The sequence below is a fragment of the Pocillopora verrucosa genome, chromosome 1, assembly GCF_036669915.1.
Source record: "Pocillopora verrucosa isolate sample1 chromosome 1, ASM3666991v2, whole genome shotgun sequence".
NCBI lineage: Eukaryota > Metazoa > Cnidaria > Anthozoa > Scleractinia > Pocilloporidae > Pocillopora > Pocillopora verrucosa.
Window position 1 is genome coordinate 21,583,157 of NC_089312.1, and position 18,091 is coordinate 21,601,247.

General features: G+C 39.3%; 2 protein-coding genes across 3 annotated transcripts; both read right to left on the minus strand.

The window, feature by feature from the left end:
• Nucleotides 1-654: 654 nt before the first annotated feature.
• On the minus strand, nt 655-1,485 carry LOC131775302 (uncharacterized). The gene is made up of 2 exons (XM_066163159.1): nt 1,174-1,485; nt 655-1,044 (listed from the first exon to the last, which is right to left on the minus strand). Exons 1-2 carry the CDS (start codon nt 1,483-1,485, stop codon nt 655-657), a joined length of 702 nt encoding a protein of 233 aa, XP_066019256.1.
• Nucleotides 1,486-3,087: 1,602 nt separating this feature from the next.
• LOC131769023 (deleted in malignant brain tumors 1 protein-like) lies at nt 3,088-17,746 on the minus strand. 2 transcript variants are annotated; one of them, XM_066161299.1, is made up of 12 exons: nt 17,681-17,746; nt 14,524-14,611; nt 13,558-13,899; nt 12,612-12,950; nt 11,456-11,779; nt 10,440-10,796; nt 8,382-8,735; nt 7,091-7,414; nt 6,364-6,480; nt 5,690-5,818; nt 5,201-5,317; nt 3,088-4,918 (listed from the first exon to the last, which is right to left on the minus strand). In XM_066161299.1, the coding sequence occupies exons 2-12, from the start codon at nt 14,573-14,575 to the stop codon at nt 4,320-4,322; spliced, it is 3,054 nt and encodes a 1,017-aa protein (XP_066017396.1). In that variant the 5' UTR covers nt 14,576-14,611; nt 17,681-17,746; the 3' UTR covers nt 3,088-4,319. The 2 variants fall into 2 exon arrangements, with proteins under 2 accessions (XP_066017396.1, XP_066017401.1); XM_066161304.1 differs by lacking the exon at nt 17,681-17,746 and adding an exon at nt 14,957-15,319.
• Nucleotides 17,747-18,091: the final 345 nt, after the last annotated feature.

An 18,091-nucleotide genomic window follows, 5' to 3' on the forward strand; every position in this document is an offset into this window, starting at 1 on the left:
GCTTTTCGATCCAAAGTGACTGGAAGGCTTCATCAGATACTTTTTCAATGACAGAATATTTCAGGGAATCATTAATATACAAGCCAACACCTCCAGAAGCTAGAGGTGTCGGCACATATTCGAAAACGTATCCAGGTATGCTTAGATTAAAATCCATTTCTTTACCACTGATTATTTTAGTTTCTGAGACTCCTATAATGCTAAATTCGAAATTTAACTCGTCCAATAGATGAACTTGAAAGTTTTCAAGATTTCGCTTAAGACTCCTGATATTATTATGTAAAAGAGAGAAGCTCGAATCACTGACACGACTGGGAAGTTCACTTTTAAATTTGTAGAAACTATATGGGGAGTAGTATCGACTATGGATACGATGATTATAGATACTATCACTCGGATTGGTGTCTTCAAGTGCGTTTAGCTTGAAAAGATTAAGGTCATAAATGCTAGAGAGTTTTTCTAGGTATTTTTTGGCCGGTAAATGGGAAGGTAAACAATTATTAAATTGACCATGAGCTAAGTTTACATTTAATCCAAAATATGGGAGCTCACGGAATAAAGATAGAGTATCGCGAGAGTTTAGATCGTTAGCACTCATGAATAAAACTAACTATTAAAAGTAGATGATAGTAAATACTTATCGAACTGATAATGTCAGGTGTCCGAGACAAGTCGCTGTAGACTACCAAAGTCCGTTATCTTTATCGGTCGGGAACCCTCACTCTTGCGTAAATAAATCGTGGAATTCTTGGCCCAGCAGAAGCGGTATTGGTTCTGTTCTTTAAATCTCTTCGCTTCAAACAACAGTTGTTGTTTTTTAGGGGTGAGGTGATCGAAGATTCTGACTCTGTCAAGAACACTATCAGCAGACAGACCAATATTTGATGGGTTGACTTGAGAGGCACTTTGTCGAGTTTCCATAACACTTGCTTTTGCAAGGCGTCTTACAAATTTACAGATGACCGGTTTCGGAGCGCCATTTTGCTGCCTCGAGGGGACGCGATGAGCAATGTCAATGTCCGACAGAAACACTTCTGCCCCCATCTCCTGGAATAATTTTGCACACAGGGCGCTTGTTTCAGCTGCAGTTTCACTGCTTTTCTCTGGCAGGCCAATTATTTTTACATTAAATTGGTAGCTATATTCCTCAACCTCGTCAATGGCGTTGCCAACACGTGTGACTTCAGCGCTAAGCTTATTAAGATGACGGCTTAATGCCTTGAGTTGATCAACGACACCAGAATTAGACGCTGAGAGGTCGTCGTATTCGTCGCTCAGATATTGTAGACTACGAGACACGGTTTCATCATTCGAAGCATTATTAATGCTATTACCAGACGTAGCAGCTGCTTCAGCACCAAAGGTAATGGCCGAGTCGACCCGAACCTTCTCTTTCAGCTGCGTTATTTCCTTCGAAAGGGCGTCGACCTTATCCTTTAAATCTTGATTTTGTTGCTTTAGTGAAGTAACTGACTCTTTTGGCATTATTTCAGTTAAAATTAATAACAAAAAGACAGATAGAAGCGGGAGCTCAAAATGAAACGTCCATCTTGGCTCCTGACCGCTGACCGGGTTTAGAAAGTGTAATAAAGTGTAACAACAGGGAGTTGACATTTTCCTCCTTCAAAGTGTTGCATTCTACCAGACGAAAAGGTCATCGCAAACTGTCTTTTAGGTCATCGCACTTGATATAGTTTTGAATTGCAAATTGATTTCTTTCTCTGGGTTATCAGGTCGAGTTCACACGCTATTGTATATTGATATTAGACATTACTGTCAGTATCTCACATCCAATTGGCTGAAATCCAATCGGCACATAGTTGTGACTTCCATAGCCAAAAGAGCTGGAAGTATGGGTTCAAAACCCGTCGAAACCTAAAGTTCTCTGTCAGTATTTACGAGTCAGAAGATACATTTAATATATTTGTGTTAATAGTTAGTAGGACATGTGTCAATCATACAAATGCGATCTGAGGAAGATATTATCCACGACCAAACTTCAAAAACAAAATCTTGATACATAGAGATTTTTTACTTCATAAAGTTAGCTTAACTTTCTTAAATCCCTTCATTAACAAAAAAAGAAAAGTGCGCAGCGAAGCAAAAAAAAGAATAAAAATTCTATTCCTCAGAACGTCGGAAATTTATTTCAGAACATCTAGCACTTACCGAGGACGTCAATATCGGGCTCATATGTCTTGCATATTACACCCACTTCTTGGCTTTTATAGACATTCATTGTACAGACCTTGTTGAAAAGTCTCCTCACTTCCTGTACAACGAACGTTAAACATATAGACCGGTCCAGACCCTTCTCCAAAACGGAGGATATTTCAAGGCCGTGACGTTACCTGGGACGCCAAGCAGTCTGCATACCACTTCAGCCTTCGTTTTTTCCCAAGGTCCAGTGACGCGTCCCCAGACTCCATGAGAACAACTCTCAACACGCCCGGCATAGGTCACGTTGAGCCCAGATAAACGGATTTGAAAATCTGTTGAATTTAATTTAAGTTTTTCAGTCGATAGGAGAAAAACTAATGATTTACTTTTATGCGCTAAGACCTGAGATAAAACGATCTTGTGCTCTGGGTCTATTCCGGTTTACTACAGGACTTTGTGCGCTCTAAGACCCTCTGAGTCCCACATCGCACACTTAACTAAAGCCTAAAGGGCCAACACTCGAAACTGACGCCTAAAGGGCCAACACTCGAAACTAACGCCTAAGGGGCTAACACTCAAAACCGACGCCCGAACGGCCAGTGCTCAAAACGTTAGCTTTAGAAGCTCGTTAGCGAGGCCAATTTTAATTATCAACTCGGTTAATAAAACAATTAACCCAGTTTGTTTTCCTGTGTTTCAGCTGAATGGATATTTGTCACGCTCGGCCTATCTACTATTTCGCGAGGTCACAAACAACGGCTTTAATATGAAATGGAAATAACATTTATATGTTAACTATTAACTGGATAGTCTTAACAAAACTATCTTGGATACAAAATCACCGAAATCGTAAACAAGCTGAATGTGTGTGTCACTCGCGATTATCAGTATATGTACCCACGAAAGTTTTTCTTTGGAACTGAGATTTACAATGGTTTTTTCCAATTTCTAAGCGAAACCAATCTTGGTGGGTGTTATCGAGCCCTGCTCGAAAGTGGATGAGGGGAGTGGGACCTCTAGGAACGAGATTGAAAAAGGTAGCTGATGCTGTAAGTTTGCGCACTTCGTTCACTAATCTGTCAGTCCATGTAGATACACCAGCATTTACCAACAAGAAACACATGCAGAAACTTAGTGTTAAACTTTTTTTCACCTTGGTGTAAAATGAAGTGTTTGATTTAAAAACTTCTTCATAATACCTTGAGTGGAAATAATATTTTGGGACGTTCAAAACTGTCTTAAAATCGAGGAATATAGATAATATCAGTTTGGGTAGAAGAAATACACAAAAAAAGCTCTTTTTAATTGAGTGTCCTATTACAAAGATAAATGAAACCACAACAGGCTAATAGAACCAAAACATACCATAGGAGCCAATTAGTGCTCAAAGTACTTTAATTACTCTGCCACAAGAGTGAAAAAATTAACCAAGTCAGGATTGATTTTAGATTTGAATCTGATTGGTCGAGAGGATGGCGTGACACCAATTATAAAGCAGAATTATGCAAAAATAGTGCAGTCCTGGATTACTTTAGATCCTCTACTACTTTCTTGAAAGATGCTGCCTACTTAACGTTTCATTCACTCTGAACTCGGTGTTTACTTGGGAAGTAATATTAGCCCCACGGATTAAAGAAATCTAGAAGATAGAAAGCTACCGCGAGGTTTGGACAATTCAAATCCCTGAAACCACAAGAAGTTTTCCCATTTGTGCCGGAAGACTTTGAACTTAGACATCCCTGGTATATGGTATATACGGTATAGTATGGTATATACATGTATGTATGGTATATACATACTAAGAGACACAAAAGGCGTTTCATACGTTAAGCAGGGCCGATGTACAAAAGCGTATCGCTCGAGAAAGCGTAATAAGAGAGAGTTCGCACTACTAACTTCTCTCTGCGTGCTCTAATGAATTCAAACTAGGCCTTCGACCATACCAAGTGCTTTTTGGACGCTACGTATTTGGTTTTCCTGGAATAATGCTTTGTTTGAAGGAATAGACACGCGTGGGTATCCAGGTGAACAAATTGTGCAGTACAATACTAGTTTGCCCTAAGAATAAAGCAAATTTTTCTGACTCTCCTTTTTTCAGATCCCTCAGCCTTTTTCTATCTTTGTAATGTTAATCGATCTTTAGGAGACGCTTGAGGACTTTAAGAATGAGAAATATCTCCGTGCCTGTTTGGTGACAGAGACATGTATTCGTTGGGATTCGGTCCTCCATCAGCTGAGATATTACGTGAGGCAGTGCTGCTGTTCTCCTTTGATAAAGCCATGTAATGCTCTCCGACCCCTGTCATGGCCCTCTTTGACCCTTCCACTGCTCCTATCGCCTTTAAACCGTCATTTCCCCGGTTGGCTTTCTTACGAGCAGCTTGCGGATTCATTCTTTCCGCCTTATGTGGTGGTGGAGTTGGTGGAAGAGGTCGAGAGGTGGCTGTTTCATGGAAAGTGGGAGCTATTTCATATAAATGGTTAGTGTTGTCCCTCGTTGGCATAGAACTGTGATTTGTTCCTGTTCCCAGGTCGATTTCGTCACTGTAGTAGGTTTCCTCTTTATCACTTCTGTAGGCCATATTGCTAAAGGTTGCCTGTTGGTCTCTAGGTTTAAGTTTAGAAAGCTTCCGATTTTGGAAGCTAAGGTAAACAACTGCAGCAATAAGAAGGAACACAAGAGACGCGAGAATTGATAATGTTACAATAAACTTAGTCTTGGAGGTTGTACTTCCGTTCTGTTTTTGCAAGGACCCATCTGTAGAGAAAAAACAATTTCAAGGTAAAGTTCACGAGAAAGGACACATCCAATGCGTCCCAGATGACATTTATTTTTTAACAAATTTCGAGGTGTTTCGAAATGTAACAATACACAGTTCGTGCGTTTGATACACTTCATCAATCGAAGAAGCAAATTATTTTAATGTATCTTGTATCTTGCCATTGTTACGTTTAAAATTTTCCTTGAGACAGCTTAATAAATTAATGATGAGTTTGAGAAGAAATAGACAACAGAACACACAAAAAAGCTAAAGCTCACCACCGCTCTGTAAAGATGTTGGATTCTCTGCCTCATTAAACACACAGTAGAAATGAGTTTCATTGTCGTGGCAAAATGCATTGTTCGGGCACGGGTGGCTCTGGCACGGCTTCATGGCTGCATAGTAGCAACAAGAAAAAAGAACTCAGCTCTCTTAAAAACTTTCTCATGTCTTATTCGTTGTGGTACACATGTCATAAGCATAACTCTATTTGGCCACCAGCGAGAGCTGAGGATTTCTATTCTAATACTTCGGCTCAACATGAATACGCTTACTTTCAAACAAAGATTTAAATACTCGTAAGACCTTAAAAGCTTATCTGGTGACTTTGATGACAAAACATAAGCTATAGTGCGGTAGTGGAAAATCCCCTAGCCTCGCTTTCATTATCATCACAACGTGTTTGACAATTTCGTCTCGTCTCCAGACTTGACATAATAATAGCTCTATTGATTTGCAACAAGGGAAGAACACATAAATAAACTTACTGATGGCAGTTCGCTCCTCACAACGATGCCCCGAAAGCCCAACGGGACACGAGCAGATATATGAAGATTCATTGCTGAAGCACTTTCCACCATTCATACATGGAGAACTCTGACATGGATTAGATATTGCTACAGGAATAAGACAAGCCAAAAAAGATACTGAAGTGATCATTTTGGTCTGTATGGTATGAAAGTGATAACATCAGTTCGTACAGGCACCTCCTGAGATTATGCTACTTTTCGCATATTAAGAGTGCCAGGAAAGAAAAATATTCAAATCAGATTCTTGAACCGATTAATGGAAAAAAGTAAGCTTCTTATGCTCGATCAAGGTAGCAGAGAAAGGCGGGTGGAATGGATTTCCTTTGCATCTGGCGTGCGGTGAGCTCTGAAAAGGTCACGCCTAACCATTCGTAATTTTTCAAAATCAAAGTTTTGAAATACAGGGTAGTATTCCCCTTCAAGATGGGAGCGTTACTTACAGTTATGGTTAGTGCATGAATCCAACAAAAGGAATCTGATCTTCTGTAAGCATCTTTTTTTCCTTTGACAAGGTACGATATGCGAATAAAGATCCGTCTAATCAGTTTTTGTCAGTCCAAACACGATCCGCTTGCTGGTGGTTATCTTTCACATACACGTATTAAAGTATTTCAAAAGGTTGTTTCACTCACATTTTTCACAATGGATTCCTGTGAATCCTTCTGTGCAGTTGCAAATAGCACCACCTCCGGTGTCAATGCAGGTTCCTTGGTGTTGACATTTGACATCCAAGCATTTTGAAGAGATATCTGGGCAAATAAATGCGGAAAGGAAAAAATATTCTTAGAGATCTTAACTTTGTTTGTTAAAAGAGGAATGAAAAGCTTTAGACAATAAAGATCGGTTTGCAAAGATATAAGCCACGTTTTTTGTAAAAGTGTCGGAAAATCCTCACTGTTCACTATAAAGGACACTAATTCCATTGGATCACCCCACCTCAATCAAAATATAATAACTTATTTCATTTACTTATTTATTCGTTTTTGCGTGTATGGAATAGCGTGAGTAAGAAATAAGATTGGACCACTATTATTCTAGGAAGGATGGGAGGGAAAATCCAGAAAAGGGAAAACCAAAAAAAAAAATTGTGTACAGCCCACTCCACTCCACTTCTTTTTCTTTTTTGTTTTATTGTTGTTGTTTTTTTATGCCTTAATCACCACTCCTCACAGTTCGCACTCGTCCATCGTTTCTCGCGTGTTTTTTGCATTCCTTTGCCTCACTTGAGTCAGGGAAAAAGGAAGGCTGGGTACACATCGGAATAAGATTGTCTTAATGCAAATTAAAATTAGATTCTGAGGAGAACGGTTTGTGAAAAAGTATCAACACAAGCGTGTATCCAAAAAGTAGACGGGTCACCTGCTTGATATGGTAACTTGCATAATACTGTTACAGTCCTTGATCCACTGGAAATATAACCAGACACATCTCTTGTACATTCCCCTAAATTGCTCTCGTTACCAAAACATCTAACGTTCCTGAACCATTCTAGCCCTGTGCTCAAACCAAACTGATTATTATGACCAGATGAAAGGCTCGCAGGGTACCCCAACTGGCGGCATATCACGTGAGAAGCATTGAAGTCCCACCCTGAGCTATCTATTTTCCCCCAAACTCCGGCGTAAAACACTTCTACCCGTCCAGCATTACTGATTGGAGCACCAATGAGCCTCACATTCGACACTGAAAAAATAAATAAGTTATAATGGCAGTGGGTTCTATCTGTCAGTAAGATAAGAGCTGCAGTTGACATTTTCCTCTGATTAAGATTTTCCTTCTATTCGCTGTAGATTATGTTTGTTATGCTTACCCATTACGTTTTTGTCTATTTTTAATCGCGACTTTAAAGTTATTGCAGAAAATTTTCTCCCAAATTAAAGTCAGTGAATATCACATTCACGTGAAATCTTACCACTATCGAGCTAGGTTTCTGTCTAGGTATGACTTGATGCCATTCATTAAGCTATTTTGCTGGTAGGTAGTTGTTTATTCGTACAGCAGACAGCTGCAGGTGGTTGGGAACTTGTGCGTCTTAGAAGACCGAAGTAAATGACACTTTTTGCACCTTACCCCGCGTGTGTGTTACCAGCCAATGCTTCGTTGAAGAATTGAAAAGAAATCTGTACGACGCAGTTTATGTAGGTTATACGGTCGATATGTATACAAGTATATAGGTAAGTACAAATATTCAGCCATCGAAAGAAATCCAGAAGAACCCAGTCTACCAAAGTTTTTAAAACAAAATTTTAAGAATAGTAGATCAAAACTTAATTTTCAGATTCCGGAAAAGTTGTTCGTTAAGGAACTGATATTGCGACTTTTATATGTAAATATCCCATATTATTTTATGCTTAGCAATTTTTAGCAAAAGAATCTTTACTGTAAGTCTACATTGGAAATCTTTATATTCATTTTACAAGCAGTATAGGCAGCAAAACAAGTAGTTACCGAAATAACATTAAAACCGAAAAAATGAAAGAGTAGAGCACAAAATATCTTGTCATTACTGTTGCTTCTATCTGTGAATTGGCAATTGAAAATGTCCTCCGATGGGTTTCTTGAGTACGTTGAGACTTAAACACGAACGCTAGCGAAAAAGGTCTTTCAAAATTGGTTTTATCACTTAATAGAACAGCCAATTTTGACTTACTTTGAGATGAGTTGAAATTTGCCTGTCTGCATGATACTCCGGCTGCAAAACGTGGACGTTGGTAATATCCATGAATCCATTGGTTTTCCCACATCGTCACTGCACAGTCTGAGATGTTCGATTCATTCCCATTACAATGTATCCTCCATATCCACAATGGACCTTTTAATCGTTCGAAAGCTGTGTATTTGAAAATTTTATCAGCGCCTGGATATCCCAGCTGACGACACACCACATGGCCTGCATTAACATCAATAGAACCACGGCCAAATACTCCTCCCCAGACTCCATAATACATCACCTCGATTGTACCGGCAAAAGTTAGATTGGATCCCGTCAAGCGAACCTTGAAATCTGAAAAACATTGTTGAAATCAAGGATGCTTTTAATCATTTCAGCTTTAATCTTCCCTAATATAAGCTTAGGAACAACACTTCTAGTGAAGTAACCTCCTCCAAAGGAAAGTTCATAGAAGCCAATAACAAAATTGTGGAGGGAAATTAATGCAAAAATCCTCACGCACAATTTCAAGAACTCATATAACATACATTACCTTATTCAGGAAATCAGTCAATCATTTTTTTTCCTTTTTCCTTATTTTCTTCTTCTATCCTTTAACCGCTACAGCGCCACAACAGTGCTAGCGAAGCAAAGTAAATCCATTCGCTTTGGGAGTTGTCAGTTTTCTCTCAACTGATCAACTCCAAAAACGAAGGAACGACGTCTTGAATATGAAAGCGATCTTCGCAGTAATGAACACTACTTGAGCAGTAGAGAAAATAAGGACGGAAGAAGAAAAGAAAGGAAGAAAAAGATAGAAAAAAATTAAAGAAACAATGCTATTAAGGGCTTTCTTTCTTTCTTTCCTAAATACGCGCTATCGAGTGATTACGTGTAGTATATTGCTGCAGAAATTATGCATTCGTTAGAATATTGTATCAACTGACGAAGTCGTCGTTGACGAAACTAGTTTACAGTTCGCATATGCAATATACTTGAATGTGTCGAAAGTAAACGAAAGCCAGGATTTTCCTGAATAAGGTAATGTTGAGAAATACTTTCGTGGTTTCGAAAAGCCAAAACCCTGAAAAATTTGATACGATATCATATTTATAGTCTTTATGCACAAGTCAGTTGATGAACAAAACACCAATAGCTCAGTCCATGGACTACTTCGATGGACTACCTAGACGGATATAACTCTTAGATCTACTGAATTCCCTCGGTGATATGGTTGACACGTTTTCTGTATGACATTTAACGAGCGACACCGCCATACACATTTGTTGGAACACTTACTGCCTCCCTTACCCCTTTCAATATTGGTCTGGACACATCAGTAAATAACAACATCGGAAAGGAGTCAGGGGGCGTCGTTCGGTAAGTTTAGCTTTTGATCCATTTTTTAATTGGTGCCTAAAGCAAATTGCAATGCATTTTCACATTATTTTTGCAAATAAGTGAAGAATGATTGATAATTCAACTAGGTGTGCCGTAGCGTCCGCGACCACCTTCATTATTGCTGCAATTTCTTCAGCCGACTCTGGAGTCTTGGAGTAGTGCAAATAGTGCTTTTTATATCTGAAAGCCAAAATTAGATCTTGTAATTTATATGGAGTCGATGGAGGAACAATGATCTCCTCTCTGCAGTGATCCATAGCTCGGTTGTAAGAAAATTGCGGGTCCACGGCGGAAAAATAAAACCACCTGTCCCCAGAAGGCGTTTTTATTTGAGTGTACGTTTTTTGCGTTCATCGTTTGTTATTTAGTATAACTATTCAAAATAGCGGCAAGAGGCCCTGCGGATAAAAGTAAAGAACACGCGTGCAAAGTAAGTATATCAAAAGCAATTCCTCCAATGATACTCGTCCGAAGTAGAATCTTGTAGGGCTAGTCGATTTGGGCAGTGCATCATGGTAACCCATGGACTGGGATTCAGTTTTTTGTACATTATCCTTTAAACAATTTTCTAGGCCTGAGTCAGCAAATGATTTGATTGTTTGTGTTAGCTTTTAGCCGAAACTGTTATAACTGCCCAGAAATAAGTTAATAACTCACCATTGGCTTGTGTATTATTTGGTTTGCAAATAACACTGAGATCATAGTCATGATCTCCAGTCCTTAATTGAGGCTGGTCGTAATAAGTGCAATTTTGCAAACTACTCTCGTCTCCAAGGCATTGTATATCCCAGGTGTCATACCACTGAGGGCCTGTTCCCGGTCCAAACGCAGCCCAGCTTACTGCAAGGATACTGTCAGAGAAGTTTAACTGTCGGCATATCACTCCAGCAAAACGGAAATTGTAATAGTGGTGATGCCAGGGATCTAACTGAAGAGTCCCCCAAATCCCATGAATTCGAAGCTCTACTCTACCAGCGTGCCTAACAGCTGAATTTGTAAGCCTTACATCAAATCCTTAAAGAGATGTAAAAATGTATTTAACTGTCGGTGTTGATAGGGGTCATGTTAAATAAACTTTACTTTGTTCTAGAGGGGGAAACGTTGGTGCTGTGGTGGTGCTATGAAACGGCGGAGGTTAGTGTCTTAACGAGTTGGATATCTCTGTCATGCTCTTTGATTTACTCTTGTGCAGGTCCTCCAGTCTCGCTACTGTAAACTGAACAAGAGATCCTGTTAGCTCTGGAACAACGTAAAATCTTTTTGATCTTGATCAAAATTGTTTCTAATGCAGAAGGAAAGATGGCATGCACATAAGACTTCACCCTAACAGCATTAACAAGGACGGTGGAGTAGAAATCTCTGCCGAGGGATGAATTCTGACGTTAAAAAAATACAGCAGTGGGAAAGCCGTGCAACAGCATATTCCTGATGGAACATTTCATCCAAATGCACCATAAATATCACTGCTTGACGAGGACTAACGGCATGCGCTCGCAACGTCTCGACTCACGAGTGGAGTGACTTCATATTCCTTCAGACAACGACATCACAAAGGTACAGAGTATACGCCACAGGGCTTACAATACGAAGTATAAATATCTCATTTCCATAGATGCATTTTTCTAGTGTTAATTTTACATCCCTATATGAGTGTGTGCAAAATTATTATTCACCTGAGTCAGCCGTGCCATCGCTGCACAAAACATTTGCACAGTAAGAACTTGACCAGGTGGAGTCAAAGAAATCCCGAGCACATCGACCTATCGCTGATTCATTTCCATGACACCTGAAGTCTCGAAAAAAAAATGGCACAGTAACAGAGCAAAATAATCGACTTCCTGCCAGTAATGCTGTGGTGTATCCTAGCTGCTTGCAGACAACCGTAGCGTCTTTGATATCCCAGTTGGAGCTATAAATTGAACCCCAAATTCCTGCGTAATAAACCTCCACTCGTCCCATATTTGGTGAAGTAGATCCCCGTAACCTAACTGGCATTTCTAGGTGTAAACGAATGAGATAAAAAAAGTTATATTGACCGTGAAGTATAGTCGCCCTTATTTGAAGGTTGGCACGTTACATATACCATCATCTTTGGTTGGCATTTCTCTTGCAGAGAGTGAAAAGCTGTCTGTCCTTTATTTGCGGGAGAGATAATATCATTAAGAAAACAGTTCAATTGAAATATTTTATACAGGGCAAAGAGCAACTCCTGGTATCCATTTTAGGGAGTTGTTGATCCAGTCATACTGAGGTGCCCCGTACAGTCATAAAATCAAACTTTACTCTAAGTCAATGTCGATTGAGATTCTATCTTTGGAATGGGAATGTCACGGCAAATAATAAGCGTAAAGGAAAGTCTCGCTTGATTTTAAAACTCTATCTCTCATTGGCATACAGTCGTGGGTCACGTGAGACCTCAAAGCTTAAAGGGTTGCATATGCGCATATGATTCTCAGGCACTCCTTGGGCAAAACGTATTGTGGGAATGTGGCTCTCTGACATTAGTTACAACTAATCAATGCAAACCGTGTTGGTATAAAACCATAGAAACACATTTTTCAGTACCAATATATCGAGAGGCAACCTTCAAGGGCTTCCTTGCCCTGTTAGTGCTCTCAAAACGCTTATCCGCCGTTAGTAGTAGTAGAAGTCTACCAAAATTTTTGCTCATTTTGTTTGTTCCTCGACTTTTTATGCTGTTGTAAACAAGTTATGTTAAGTAAGCTTGAAAAGCATTGTTAGGGCAATTTGTATACGTTAACAGCGCATAAACCTAACAAAGCTATTCAGGGTATCTTAAAAAATGAAACGAAGCTACAAAGCGCTCACCATTCGCGTGGAACAAATTCTTGCATATGACACTAGCAACGTTGCTTGGATTTTGTGATTCAGACTTGTTACCAATCCCATCATGAAAGCAGCTCATTACGTCAGCTTCACTTCCAGAGCATCGAAGATTAGTAATCCACACAGGACCGCTGACCGGTCCATAAACACCGTTTGCTAAAGCTACTTCTGCACCAGCTTGGTAACCAAGCTGGCGACACACCACTGTGGCGTCGTTTATATCCCAGTTGGTTCTACTGATTGCTCCCCAAATTCCTGCGTACATCACTTCTACTCGACCAGCATTAGGAATTGAGGATCCCTGAAGGCGAATTGAAATATCTAAAACGAATAAATAAAACAACAATGTATCTCGAGAAAATAAAATGAACAAGGCTATCAGTTTTCTTGCAAGGGAATCAATTAGTTGGTTACCTCAATAATTTTTAAATGATTAAGACTGATAAACCGCCTTGGCCGACCAATTTTTAAAAGTGCCGTTTTGAGTGTTGCTAGGACAAAAGACCAACGCTTGGAAAGTGTTGACCTCTTACAGTCTAGGAGCAGAGTCCCAAAAATAGCGAATTCGAAATGCACAACCCACCTCACTGAAAAAATCTGGTGTCATATTTTTATAGAGTAATGTCCAGTCTTTGAGGTACTTTGGCGTAAAAGAATCTGGCTTTAAATACATGAGGACTGCGAAATAACGTGCCGTATGAGATACGTGCAAGAAGCATCAGCTCAGTGGTATAAAATGACCCGAGTATGATATTATCCACGACCAAACTCACCAACATCTTAACACTTAGGATTTTTAATTCATGAAGTTTGCTTGACTTTCTTATATTGTACACTTTTTATCACTAAAAAAGCATGTGCAAAAAATGACCCAAAGCAAGCATGAAATCCTCTCTGGATGCCTTGAAATTTAAATTCAGATACTTACCGCGGATATCAGTATCAAGCTCATGGGTCTTGCATATCACTCCCACTTCTCTGTTTTCATAGACATCAGTCTCAAGCCAGTTTCGGTACTGACACTGTTGTAAAGTCTTCTCACTTCCTGTGCAACGTACGTAAGACATCAAGACTGGTCCAGACCCTTCTCCAAACGGTGAATATTTCAAAGCCGTGACGATACCTGGGAAACCAAGCTGCCTGCATACCACTTCAGCCTCTGTTCTACCCCAAGACGAAGATCCATCGATACGTCCCCAGACTCCATACGAAAAAATTTCAACACGTCCAGCGTATGTCACGTTGGAACCAGTTAAACGGATGCGAACATCTGTTAAATTGAATGCAGGTTTTTCAGTCGATGATCAAATACTTACGACTCAATTTCGTCTATCAAAGGCCAGAGGGAGAATTATCTTTGCCTTGTGTGGTAGCTGGCTACCCGCTGGCAGCTTTCTAGTTGCAGCATTGGTATTACCCGTTCTCTCTAAAGCCTGCAAGTGTTTTTATTGGTCATTTGATCGCTCTCGTCAGTCTCCCTGTAGTAACCCCTTGTTACAAGCCCTGGCCACGGGGTGGTTTAGAAGGGAGATGTGGCAGCCCCCCTTCTTCGCAAGGCAGGGAAATATAGAAATTATCTGGAGAAGGGCCACGATTTAATCAGAAACACTTTAAGATAAAAATTCCATGATAATAGTGATGGCGTAATTTTGAAAACTATTCAGCTTTCAAGTGTATATTTGATGGATCGTAGTGTATATATATATATATATACAAGCGGTATATGTATCTTTTACAAATATCATCAAATGTTGCTCTCTGTACATGTAAAAACTGTCGAATTCGCCAAATATCTATAAGAGGATCCCTTTTAATTTGAAAAGTTGTTTCTTAAGCTTTTCTCCAACTGGTTATGGCTTAGTGAATATCCCCTCGAAATTCAGCTGACACCTACCAGAATAGTACAACACAAGCCTCATGAACGTCAATGCTGACAACGATATCATCTTGTCTGACACTTAGACCTTTTATGTTTGTGGCACCTAAAAAATAAAAGTGAATCACAGGTTTCCTTATTAAAAAAAATTGCATTATACAGAAAACAATGGTGGGTTAATCAAACAGCAAAGTAAACAGCCCCACAAAATACTCTCAACACAAACTCGTGGAAGGAAATTCCTAAAATTTCGATCATGAAACACACATACAACTTAGCATCCATGACGAGCAAAATGAATATTGATAAACCTTCAGCTCCAACAAACTAGAACAGAGATTTTGAATCTTTACTAGCGAAGAGAGAATACTACGGTCTAGAGAGTGTTACATATAGTTCAGCAAATCCTTGTCATTTATCACAGTAAAAACCGGCATTGAAGGTCACTCACCTAATTTGATTCTCTGTTTAAGGCACTGGAACCGGCCCCTCTCCTTTTTTTTTTTTTTATCAATTTCCTTGCTTATTCTGTGTTGTCAATACCCTCTTTTATTTTCTCAGATGTTATTTTTTCTTTCCTCTCTCTTAACATCATAATGAAATGTAAGTTAAAGTGAAAAAAATAATAATAAAAGAAAAGTTTGATTCTCTGTATCTGAGGGTGAATTGGCCATCAAAAAGAGTAAACTGACGTGCGAACCTAAGCTCTTTATCAGAATCGTTCTGACGAAGGGCTAATGCTCAAAACATCATTTAACAAATCTTTTTATGGTGGACAATTCAAAGTGTCAAATCAGTTGAAAATGCCTTATTATCCAATAATTGAAAAGTTTAATCATGTATACAAAAAGCAAACCCAGTTTGTTTTCCTATGTCTCAGGTAAATGGAAATATGTCATGCTCGGTAGCACTACTGGCGCTGTCAAGGCGATTTCTCACGCCATTTTTTCATATAAAAAGTGAGCATGTCTCGAAAAACGAAATATGTGTCCACAGGGGGGTTTCACCAATAACCAGTTATGTTGGTTCCAAATAAACCCGTGAAGTGAAACAACTGTTCAAAACTCGTACACATAGGCCTAAATTTTTGTAAGCCTTATTTCACTAATGCTCAAGTAGTGTTCATTACTGCGAAGATTGCTTTCATATTCACAATACTGGGTACGTTACTCTTATGCTCCGGCCAGCCTTTCTGGATCACGGCCTTTAACACTTGAAGAGACTCGTCCTCTTCAGTGTATCGCTAAATCTGCTGGAGCCTTTCTTCCGATACCGGAAGATACTTAATGGTTTCAAACTCTGACTCGTCGTGCTAAGCGGCTGGGAGAAACGCTCTTGAAAGGGTGTCTTGCGTTTCTTAAACTGGCTAACCCATTTGGTAGGTTCATCGACGAGAACAATGACCTCGAGATCCTGCAACCTCTGAAGTTAAGCCTTGAATTTCTCTCTGACTGAGACGGGCACTTTCCTGGCTGGGAGAATTACTGGTTAAAAAGCCGGATCGACTCGTAGACGAACCTTTCATCTTGATTCAAGCAAAGGGTTTTATGGCAGTCGTGTAGGTCTGAATATGTACCCTCTTTCAACCAAAGAATATACTGTCGTTTTTTAATTATATTTTCCTTCAGCATTAATCGACCATTAAACACTGAGTCCAAATACCAGCAACAGGTAGTATTGAGACCGTTTCAAGAACACCAACCAAAACCGAGTTAGTGATCACAGCCAAAGTATAATTCATCTTCATAAATACAATAGCGTGACTCCTAATTATCTCTCTATCGACATGACTCTCAAAAAGTAAAGTGGCATCAGTTATAAGCAAGACTTACAAATTTTTGTTGTTGTATATGGTGTTAAAGGGTATCACAATAATGTCTCAACAAGTGTTTGGGATGAGATATACACGGTTTACAATGATGTCATCAATTTCAATGAGAAGGCTAGAATGGATATAGTTAATCCTGTCAACAATCAAAATCCTGCGTCTAAAAAGATACATGACGCCGATATACAGTAACGTCGGACGCTACGTTATATGACATATAATTTAATTCATCTAGTGTGTCATGAATTTCAGAATTACAATTCATTATTCAATAACATTATATGAGATTTTTTTTAGATCCAAAAACCTACCCTCAAAGTTCACTGACTAACTAAGCTGACAGACTTTATCAACAAGCTTCACTGGTAATCTTTCCTTAAAATCAGCTTTTAATGTATATTTGTAAACATCACAGGATCTCACGAGACTTTCACATGACTTAAGGACAATAGTAATCTGATGACTCATTCCTCCGGAAAGTCCCTGTTGTGTTTCATCATTGATATCTGTTTTTATGTGAATGTCACGCAATGGAAAAATGCTTTTGCACTCCCCTACAAATGCATTTCTTTTCTTGATGGCGCGCTGTAATATCTTCTATTTTACCCCTCTTAATTGCACTGTTGTGAAACCCCCTTGTGAACGCATATTTCGTTTTTCGATACATACTTTCTATATGGGAAAAATGGCGTGAGAAATTGCCATGACAGCACCAGTAGTGATGGCTCTATTGTTTCCGAAGGTAACAAACAATACCTTTGAGACAAAGTGGAAATTGAGTTCATTTGTCAGCTGCATATTAAATAGTTTTGACGCACTTATTATTTACACAAAATCTCTAAAATCGAAAACAAGCCGTGTGTCTCTCGTGATTATCAGTTTATATACCCAAGATAGTTTCTTCCCAATAACAAAGATGTACAGTAAGCTTTTCCAATTTCTAAGCGAAACGAATCTTGCTCAAACCAGGCGCAAGTTAGAATAAATCGAACAAATCTAAATAAACATTTCCGGGTCGAGAAAAAGGAATTAAACTGTTTTCCTCTCTCAGTTATGGTTCTTCATCACTGTCCGGAACCTAAAAACGGAACCTAAAATCTGAAAAAAGGAAAAACCCCAACTATTTTGGTTGACAATCTTTTGCTAGTAAAACTCCAGTGAAATTGAATGGTTAACGTAGCAAGCTCAAGGGCCTAAATCCTACCGATCTTGTATATATTGACACTTCAAAAACCAATTGCATCGAGTTTTTAGCCCAACAAAAACAATATATATGGCCCACCAATGATAAAATGCCTCGCATTAAAAGGTATGCGCAGAACTAATAATGATACGGAACACAAGTACCTGAAACAGACAGCAATTCTATCCAAGGGCATCAACGAGGCATAACTTTTGGACTTTAGCCAAATTAGAGCAAACTCGCTCTCGAGCTCACACTCCCTTCCACTAATCCCTTGCGGGTAAGCGTGCTGTCGTGCCCCGCGCGCGTTAGGTGATGCAGAGAAAGCGCTGCGTTCTCCCAATTTGTTACTCCAAGAAGAGATACATACATTCAACAAGAAGAAACACATGCAGACTCCTTGCGCCGGTTATTCAGACAAAGTTTAGCCGTTGTTTAACAAAAACGCGTTCTAAACCGTCTTGAAGGTAGCTGAACTTTTTATCTGAACTTTTATTTTTGTGAAAAATGTCAAATAGCGCCAAAAGCTAATGGTGAAATACATTTATTTAATTCAATCAACTCTCTTATAGAGA

What these genes read in the sequence shown, in the direction of transcription:
- LOC131775302 (XM_066163159.1), bottom strand. Translation starts at nt 1,485, where the DNA reads ATGCCAAAAGAGTCAGTTACTTCACTAAAGCAACAAAATCAAGATTTA. An exon ending in TTAGCGCTGAAGTCACACGT is followed by an intron (nt 1,045 to 1,173) that starts GTTGGCAACGCC and finishes TTATTCCAGGAG; the next exon opens with ATGGGGGCAGAAGTGTTTCT.
- LOC131769023 (XM_066161299.1), bottom strand. Translation starts at nt 14,575, where the DNA reads ATGATATCGTTGTCAGCATTGACGTTCATGAGGCTTGTGTTGTACTAT. An exon ending in GCTTGTGTTGTACTATTCTG is followed by an intron (nt 13,900 to 14,523) that starts GTAGGTGTCAGC and finishes TCAATTTAACAG; the next exon opens with ATGTTCGCATCCGTTTAACT. An exon ending in GCTTGATACTGATATCCGCG is followed by an intron (nt 12,951 to 13,557) that starts GTAAGTATCTGA and finishes TATTCGTTTTAG; the next exon opens with ATATTTCAATTCGCCTTCAG.